The sequence below is a fragment of the Nanorana parkeri genome, unplaced genomic scaffold (assembly GCF_000935625.1).
Source record: "Nanorana parkeri isolate BGI_ZX_2015 unplaced genomic scaffold, ASM93562v1 scaffold165, whole genome shotgun sequence".
Lineage (NCBI taxonomy): Eukaryota > Metazoa > Chordata > Amphibia > Anura > Dicroglossidae > Nanorana > Nanorana parkeri.
In genome coordinates, this window is record NW_017306433.1 from 288,933 (window position 1) to 298,361 (window position 9,429).

General features: G+C 42.4%; 3 protein-coding genes across 4 annotated transcripts in view; 2 read left to right on the top strand and 1 right to left on the bottom strand.

Moving 5' to 3' along the window:
- LOC108785505 (lupus La protein homolog B-like) overlaps nt 1–6,902 on the top strand; it is a 33,541-nt gene extending 26,639 nt beyond the window's left edge. For both annotated transcript variants that reach the window (XM_018554590.1, XM_018554589.1), the window contains exons 9-12: nt 1,099–1,239; nt 1,615–1,801; nt 2,593–2,715; nt 6,747–6,902. In XM_018554590.1, the coding sequence (XP_018410092.1) occupies nt 1,099–1,239; nt 1,615–1,801; nt 2,593–2,715; nt 6,747–6,856 (561 nt within the window). In that variant the 3' untranslated portion in view covers nt 6,857–6,902. The remainder of the gene's footprint in view (nt 1–1,098; nt 1,240–1,614; nt 1,802–2,592; nt 2,716–6,746) is intronic.
- LOC108785507 (lupus La protein homolog A-like) lies at nt 4,207–5,892 on the top strand. The gene is made up of 3 exons (XM_018554592.1): nt 4,207–4,342; nt 4,718–4,904; nt 5,696–5,892. Exons 1-3 carry the CDS (start codon nt 4,259–4,261, stop codon nt 5,875–5,877), a joined length of 453 nt encoding a protein of 150 aa, XP_018410094.1. The 5' UTR covers nt 4,207–4,258; the 3' UTR covers nt 5,878–5,892.
- Nucleotides 6,903–6,913: 11 nt separating the features above from the next.
- METTL5 (methyltransferase like 5) overlaps nt 6,914–9,429 on the bottom strand; it is a 21,936-nt gene continuing 19,420 nt past the window's right edge. Inside the window, exons 8-9 of the mRNA XM_018554591.1 lie at nt 8,270–8,319; nt 6,914–6,996 (exon numbers count right to left, since the gene is read on the bottom strand). Of these exons, the coding sequence (XP_018410093.1) occupies nt 6,955–6,996; nt 8,270–8,319 (92 nt within the window). The 3' untranslated portion in view covers nt 6,914–6,954. The remainder of the gene's footprint in view (nt 6,997–8,269; nt 8,320–9,429) is intronic.

Below are 9,429 nucleotides of genomic sequence, written 5' to 3' on the forward strand. Positions count from 1 at the left end.
CTGATGTTGGAGAGGGGGCGGATTGTATTTTATACGTAGGGAACAGGGGGAAGAGTGTATTTTATGTGGGGCCAGGGAGCTTTATGGTAATATTGTTAAAGTTGTTAATATTTATTTTGTAACTTTATTCTGCATAAAACATGTAACAGTATAATTTTGATAAGATTATTTAGAGGGAGTTAAGGCCGCGGCAGGGTAGGGGTTAGATGGGCAACTGGTGGCGAGTAACTCTTAAAGAACTATGGGGTTAAGGCTTTTCCCCATAGTTCTCCTTAGGGTAACGGGAGGACACAAACTGGCGTCCTCCCGTCACCCTAGGCTCAGTATAGCGCGAGCTGCTGCTCGCGGTATACTGAGACGCTGAAGTGGATTCCGACAATTGTGCCGGGATCTGCCCAGCTGTGTGACTGACAGATGGCTCTGCCTATCTAGAGGCAGAGCCAGCTGTACCCGCCCCCACCCGTCCGTTCCGCCAGTCAGCGCTGGCGGAGTGGGGAGGGGGGAATCCAGCCCCTCCCCTGTCATGGCAGAGAGCCGTGACAGGATCGAAAGGTGAGCGAACGCCGGGAATGTGTTCGCTCACCTCCCGATCTACTGAGACGACCTGTAACAGTCTCATTGTCACAGGTCGGCTAGGACTATGAGGTGAGTGAAAAGCACTCGCCTCATAGTTCTCCTTTTTAAGGCCTGGCTAGTAGCTCAGGACTTAAAATTTTGACCCCTGCTTTAGAGGATTGTCTTTAACAGATTGTCTTTTTCAGCTAGAGTTCTGGAGTTTGAATTTTAAGCAGGCTTTATTCTCTGGTTATTCTGAATACAATGGGGCTCATAGGTTGCTGGCCCTGTTTAGGTGGAACACGAGATGATCTCAAGGTGATTTTTGTTGGATAGAAGATTCCTGAAATTGGCATTTAGTTGTCAGTTTGTCTGTATTGATGGCTGATGCTAGCATAAAAGAGGAAGCAGAGTGATCTGTGTGCCTTCTGAAATTGTCACCCTCGTCAATGTTGGATACCAAAAACTGCAATGGCTTTGTTTTTTTTGCCTTTTTAGTTTAAACTTGGTGTAAAATATATATATATATTTTTTTTTGTACAGAAATCCTTGGAAGAACAAACTGGCTGCCTTTTGAAATTCTCAGGAGACTTGGACAATATGACATCCAGGGAAGATATTCATGCCTTATTTCAAGATCATGGTGAAATCAAGTGGATTGACTTCAGTAGGGGTTCTAAGGAGGTAAGTCTTTATATTTTTTTGTGTATTTCAACTAGTAATATTGGCCCCCTAAATCCCTTGCGTTATTTCCTTTTATTAAAATGGATGGTCAATCTAAGTGACTCTGACCGTAGCAGTAGCAAGCAGGGAAGACAAATTTTGTAAGTCTCCTGTGAAGACTTCTAATTTGCTGCCCTGAGATATGAAGTCTGGGTAATTCGGCCCGATGGCCATAACCCATGACTGCAATACATTTGGGTTGACTAAAGGCAAACAAAAATGTAACAGGCATGTAAGACTTAAGTGACTATCTTTGTTTGCTTTCTGCTATGTGGCTTAGGAGGCCAGTGATGAGATGAGTTGTTTCTTCTACATTGTCCTGTTTTTCCCTCCTAGGGAATTATCCTGTTTAAGAGTGATGCCAAGGGAGCCTTGGAGAAAGCCAAGGCTGCAAATAAAGACAACTTACAGTTGAAAGAAAAGGATGTAGTCTGGGAGCTCCTGGAAGGTGATGTAGAGAAGGCTGCATTAAAGAAAATCATGGAGAACCAACAAGAATCCTACAATAGGTGGAAAGGCAAAGGTTGGTATAAGCTGTTTTATAGGGTAGCTGTTGAGACGTGTAAAACTTTTATTCAAACCCAATGGTATTTGAAAATGCAAATGGGAAGAAATGTCTAAAGATTTCCTGGCTCTTTGGATCTTCTCTTTAAGAAAGGGAGAAGAAAAAGCTGTGCCCAGTCTGTAGGAGACATGTCCCCCTAGCACAAGTGGACAAAGTGCAGTAATCATAGCAAACAGATTAAAAAGTCCAAAAGCCTATTTGGTTAAAAAAAATTCTTATGTATATTTTACAATTTCCAAACCTATTGTAGCTGGTGAGGCCTAAAACATTTTTTTTCTGAGGGGGCATGTGTAGTAATCCACTCAACTCTAACTAGAATTTTTAAAGTTGTAATGTTTCAGGAACTTTGGTATGCCTCACAGGCCCCTGTAGAGGTGGGGTGTGGATACAATGGACAGCCTGAAATATCTGATGACCAGTGCTGCCAGAAATGGTTTACCATAAATCCAGATTAGCTTTCAGTCATTCAGGGGCTGCATGTTAGGTGGCCCTTGAACACTTTCTTGTCCAGCCATTTGAAGCAGACGTTTGCTGGCTTAGAAAGTCAACATTGCTCCATATTGAGGCCACTTGTGAAACTTCTAAAGTTATCTAATGTGTATATGGGGTACTTTAGAACATTCCACCGGAACTTATACTCTGCCCCCAACTGGATTGGATGGTGTTTGGATTTTTTTATGTTGGTTTGTGTGAATGGTGGCTTTATATGTAACTTGCTGTTCCATTAAATATTTGTTTTTACCCTACAGGTGGTAAGAAGTTTAAAGGCAAAGGAAAGGGAGGTAGAGGAAATGATAGCTCATCCAAGAAGAGAATTCAGTACCAAGGAAAGAAAAAGAAGTTTGAAAGCAGTGACGAAGAAGACATAGAAGGTAATTCATTACAGCTTTATTTAACTAGTGCCCCACAGGAGCAGCTTTACAGCGTTTAATGTAAACTTATGTGGATTCAGATGGTGTAAATGGGTTTCAAATGGTTTGTCAGTGGAACATTTTAAAGACAGATTTCTTTCAGGCAAACTGTGTGAGGCCCCTTACTTTTGTCTTCAATTTATAGGAGCACCACTAAAGCTGGCCATACACCTATAGATTATCTGCAGGTTTTCTATGGCCAGATGGAAAAAGTACAACAGATTCCCCCATCTAGTCTAAACTGTGTGGATGGAGGAATCTCCCACTGGGAGAAAGCTTCAGTATCTTGCTAGTCTGTGCCGTTGGTTCTCAAAACACCTGAACAATGCCGGCATCCAATCAGATTGTTCAGGATTATGTGGTGCAGGGGGCGGAGTGTATTTTATACGTAGGGAACAGGGGGAAGAGTGTATTTTATGTGGGGCCAGGGAGCTTTATGGTAATATTGTTAAAGTTGTTAATATTTATTTTGTAACTTTATTCTGCATAAAACATGTAACAGTATAATTTTGATAAGATTATTTAGAGGGAGTTAAGGCCGCGGCAGGGTAGGGGTTAGATGGGCAACTGGTGGCGAGTAACTCTTAAAGAACTATGGGGTTAAGGCTTTTCCCCATAGTTCTCCTTAGGGTAACGGGAGGACACAAACTGGCGTCCTCCCGTCACCCTAGGCTCAGTATAGCGCGAGCTGCTGCTCGCGGTATACTGAGACGCTGAAGTGGATTCCGACAATTGTGCCGGGATCTGCCCAGCTGTGTGACTGACAGATGGCTCTGCCTATCTAGAGGCAGAGCCAGCTGTACCCGCCCCCTCCCGTTCCGCCAGTCAGCGCTGGCGGAGTGGGGAGGGGGGAATCCAGCCCCTCCCCTGTCATGGCAGAGAGCCGTGACAGGATCGAAAGGTGAGCGAACGCCGGGAATGTGTTCGCTCACCTCCCGATCTACTGAGACGACCTGTAACAGTCTCATTGTCACAGGTCGGCTAGGACTATGAGGTGAGTGAAAAGCACTCGCCTCATAGTTCTCCTTTTTAAGGCCTGGCTAGTAGCTCAGGACTTAAAATTTTGACCCCTGCTTTAGAGGATTGTCTTTAACAGATTGTCTTTTTCAGCTAGAGTTCTGGAGTTTGAATTTTAAGCAGGCTTTATTCTCTGGTTATTCTGAATACAATGGGGCTCATAGGTTGCTGGCCCTGTTTAGGTGGAACACGAGATGATCTCAAGGTGATTTTTGTTGGATAGAAGATTCCTGAAATTGGCATTTAGTTGTCAGTTTGTCTGTATTGATGGCTGATGCTAGCATAAAAGAGGAAGCAGAGTGATCTGTGTGCCTTCTGAAATTGTCACCCTCGTCAATGTTGGATACCAAAAACTGCAATGGCTTTGTTTTTTTTGCCTTTTTAGTTTAAACTTGGTGTAAAATATATATATATATTTTTTTTTGTACAGAAATCCTTGGAAGAACAAACTGGCTGCCTTTTGAAATTCTCAGGAGACTTGGACAATATGACATCCAGGGAAGATATTCATGCCTTATTTCAAGATCATGGTGAAATCAAGTGGATTGACTTCAGTAGGGGTTCTAAGGAGGTAAGTCTTTATATTTTTTTGTGTATTTCAACTAGTAATATTGGCCCCCTAAATCCCTTGCGTTATTTCCTTTTATTAAAATGGATGGTCAATCTAAGTGACTCTGACCGTAGCAGTAGCAAGCAGGGAAGACAAATTTTGTAAGTCTCCTGTGAAGACTTCTAATTTGCTGCCCTGAGATATGAAGTCTGGGTAATTCGGCCCGATGGCCATAACCCATGACTGCAATACATTTGGGTTGACTAAAGGCAAACAAAAATGTAACAGGCATGTAAGACTTAAGTGACTATCTTTGTTTGCTTTCTGCTATGTGGCTTAGGAGGCCAGTGATGAGATGAGTTGTTTCTTCTACATTGTCCTGTTTTTCCCTCCTAGGGAATTATCCTGTTTAAGAGTGATGCCAAGGGAGCCTTGGAGAAAGCCAAGGCTGCAAATAAAGACAACTTACAGTTGAAAGAAAAGGATGTAGTCTGGGAGCTCCTGGAAGGTGATGTAGAGAAGGCTGCATTAAAGAAAATCATGGAGAACCAACAAGAATCCTACAATAGGTGGAAAGGCAAAGGTTGGTATAAGCTGTTTTATAGGGTAGCTGTTGAGACGTGTAAAACTTTTATTCAAACCCAATGGTATTTGAAAATGCAAATGGGAAGAAATGTCTAAAGATTTCCTGGCTCTTTGGATCTTCTCTTTAAGAAAGGGAGAAGAAAAAGCTGTGCCCAGTCTGTAGGAGACATGTCCCCCTAGCACAAGTGGACAAAGTGCAGTAATCATAGCAAACAGATTAAAAAGTCCAAAAGCCTATTTGGTTAAAAAAAATTCTTATGTATATTTTACAATTTCCAAACCTATTGTAGCTGGTGAGGCCTAAAACATTTTTTTTCTGAGGGGGCATGTGTAGTAATCCACTCAACTCTAACTAGAATTTTTAAAGTTGTAATGTTTCAGGAACTTTGGTATGCCTCACAGGCCCCTGTAGAGGTGGGGTGTGGATACAATGGACAGCCTGAAATATCTGATGACCAGTGCTGCCAGAAATGGTTTACCATAAATCCAGATTAGCTTTCAGTCATTCAGGGGCTGCATGTTAGGTGGCCCTTGAACACTTTCTTGTCCAGCCATTTGAAGCAGACGTTTGCTGGCTTAGAAAGTCAACATTGCTCCATATTGAGGCCACTTGTGAAACTTCTAAAGTTATCTAATGTGTATATGGGGTACTTTAGAACATTCCACCGGAACTTATACTCTGCCCCCAACTGGATTGGATGGTGTTTGGATTTTTTTATGTTGGTTTGTGTGAATGGTGGCTTTATATGTAACTTGCTGTTCCATTAAATATTTGTTTTTACCCTACAGGTGGTAAGAAGTTTAAAGGCAAAGGAAAGGGAGGTAGAGGAAATGATAGCTCATCCAAGAAGAGAATTCAGTACCAAGGAAAGAAAAAGAAGTTTGAAAGCAGTGACGAAGAAGACATAGAAGGTAATTCATTACAGCTTTATTTAACTAGTGCCCCACAGGAGCAGCTTTACAGCGTTTAATGTAAACTTATGTGGATTCAGATGGTGTAAATGGGTTTCAAATGGTTTGTCAGTGGAACATTTTAAAGACAGATTTCTTTCAGGCAAACTGTGTGAGGCCCCTTACTTTTGTCTTCAATTTATAGGAGCACCACTAAAGCTGGCCATACACCTATAGATTATCTGCAGGTTTTCTATGGCCAGATGGAAAAAGTACAACAGATTCCCCCATCTAGTCTAAACTGTGTGGATGGAGGAATCTCCCACTGGGAGAAAGCTTCAGTATCTTGCTAGTCTGTGCCGTTGGTTCTCAAAACACCTGAACAATGCCGGCATCCAATCAGATTGTTCAGGTATTTTGACAGCCAGCGGGGCCGACTAGCAAGCTACTGAAGCTTGGCCCAGCGGGAGATTCCTCCATCCACACTTTAGCGTAGATGGAGGAATCTGTTGCACTTTTTCCATCTGACAATCAAAAATCTGCATTTAACCTATAGGTGTATGGCCAGCTTTAGACTAGTAGAGGGGGGGGCAGAGAAGCAGTTTGACCCAATTGGGCTCTGCTGTAATTAACCTGCTGCAAGGGACCTAATCAGCAGGCTGGGTATAGGGCTGCCTGGATCAAAAACTAAGAAGGATGACCTTTTGATTTTCTCTGCAGAAGTAAAAAGCAGGGAAAATATCCTAAAAGGCAGCTGGTATTTTGCTGGTTCACTCACTAAGCATGGTCTTGTAGAATAAACCAATGAGCTGCTGCAGCATAGCAGTGTCCATTTTATATCCTGGTTTGCTTCTTGGTATTCAGAATAAAGCATCTGGCTGTAGAACAGAAGATTTAGTAGTTTTGTAGATGCTGATTTTTCAAGTTTTTTTTTTTTTTTTCCACCCAGAAGGAGCAGGTGATGCCAAAAATGGAAGTCCCAAGAAGAGGCAGCTGGAGGAGAAATCCACCGACGAACCAGAGCCAAAGCAACAGAAGACCGAAGCTGGAGACAAGTAACACTCTGCTTAGGGTTTTAGATGTTTTTCTTTTTTTAAGAAAAAAAACAAAATCCCCAAAAAATTGGATGCATATTTTAAGTCTACAGATGCTGAGTGTCAGTCGAATGAGAATCTGATAAAATCCACGTCTATGTCAACCTGCAAGGAATTTTCATTTTGGTTACTTTGTCATTGGATGAATGGCACTTGTAAATTGCTAACTGAAACTTTATATTTATGTTTTTGTTAATACAGATTAGTAAATCTTCAGAAATCATAATGTACTTTTTGACACCTTACATGTAAAATATTCAATAAAAAGTAAATTGTACTTTGCTTTTATAAATTGAACATAAAAATGTGGTAATGACTCTGTTAACATTTTGATTTGGTTGAACTTGGCAGTATGGGGTACAGGTTATTTCGGGAACAATGGGAATCACTTAGACCTTTTTACCCATATCTTCAAAATAAGACTCTTTTAGAAATGTTCAGTAATGACCATCTACAAACCTACTTCTTTTAACAGTGGCCATATTTACTAAGGGCAGATTAATAGCTCTCCTTTTACCTCCTGGATTTTTGGCACATGTGACCATGCACATCATCTCAGGGGAGCTAATTGCATTTCTAGATGAGATTTCCCAGCAATGCTCTGCTAATAAGGCAATCCCAATGTGCATTGCATTGGCAAACTGAAGCCATTTTGCCCTTTCTCTAGTGCTAAGTGTAAGCATTTTAAAATCAAAGCATTTTACACCTGACATTGCTGATACATAGAGGGATGCAGTGGTAGAATCTGACTTAGAGTTTGAAGGTCCACTTTTGAACAAAACCTGGATTCTGTACTTTCAGTTTTATGATCTGTTTACTATAGGCGATAAACCTTCTAGGGTTTAGGGCTCATCTCCCGTGCCTGGAATGCAAGGGATTGCATACTGGGGTAGGAGGAGGCGTGGCAATGCAGACACACTTTCCACCCGCAATGTGATCAGCTGCACAGGACTGCATGGTAATGCCCTGCGTTCCAGTGCAGTACGATCGAGGAAAAAAAAAAGGTTACTTTGTATGCGATCTCTTGCGTTCTGGGCAAGGGCTGGTGGAAATCTGTCCTTTCCTAAAAGGAAATAAAGTTCCCTGCAAAACAACCACCCTTCCATTGGGAGTTACTATCTGCCATAAAGGTGAGTGAGCATTGTTTATAGTAGCAGCATAGTTTTCTATAATGCCACAGCTCCTTTTTGAGGGGTGGGGTTTCTTTTTTTCGCTCCTGCTTGTGATAGAGACTAAATCAAATAGGAATGAAGAGCGGTGTTTTCATACCCTAGTAGTTTTGGTCAGTACCTCCCATGTATGTCAGCATTGAATACCATGTTACCTATTCCAAGTCTACCATACAATATGACCCAATAACACTTGCATGTTAACTCACTGATTTCTTCTTGTGGAACTTGTAGGACGCTGGAAGATCATAGCGAAGCTCTGTAAATGGAGTGAAGTCACTTCAGGACAAATGGCTACAAAGGTTGCACACTCATTGTGTAAACTTTTCTTTTGTGCTGACATTTTCAGTAGATGTCTTTACAAGTAGCACCACATGATTTCCACAACTGACATTAGTTCTGTTACCAATTAAGCTCCAGGGCTCATTAATCTGGAAATAACTCTTCTGCATGGTATTTTATTCAAAGATTTAACACTAAAGGCCAAAAACAGTCTATTGTCATATCACTGTTCAAACTGTAATGTACACGTGAAGCCTGGAAATGCAGAAGTGGACGAGCTAGCTGTTTGGGTGCCAGAAACCCATTGGGCTTACACAGGGCAGGGGTAATCTCTGCATGACCCCATGGGAGGGATGTTTGCCTTTGTGGCCAAACACCAGCAAATGGTACAGGGGCAGAAAGGAAGTGAGTTTCTCACTTAACATACCTACAAGTACCAGGTATTTCTCTTCACTCCTAGCAGCCAAGGTAAAGTACAAGTTACTGCTAGGGTAGCAATTGGCTAGAACCTGCTGCTTTGCCTGTGTGGAGCAAACTTCATACCCCTCCGACAGTTACAGTAAAGAAGAATCCAGACCAGATGAGCACCATCTGTGTGCACAATACAGCTCCATAGAACTTATATCGGCTGCCCATGAAGTCTAAGCAGTACTGACTCACTTAACAAATTGTGCTGAAACTTACTAAAAGTCTATTAACTTGTTTAAAGTGAAGTCAGCTCTCCCATTAGGTGCTAGGTTTAATATTCCCAACTTTGAGCAGAAGGGTGCCTTGACTAAGCATGCTGAAAGCTGCTCTTATACAAACTGAAGCCTTTGTGAACAAGGGCCTATTAAAGGAGAACTATGGGGTTAAGGCTTTTCCCCATAGGGTAACGGGAGGACACAAACTAGCGCCCTCCCATCACCCTAGGCTCAGTATACTGCGAGCTGTAGGTCACCGTATACTGAGACGCTGAAGCGGATACCAACAATTGTGCCGGGATCCGCCCATCTAGAGGCAGAGCCAGCTGTACCCTCCCCTGTCTATTCCACCAGTCAGCGCTGGCGGATCGGGGGGGGGGGGGGGGAGCCGCGGGCGCCGACGC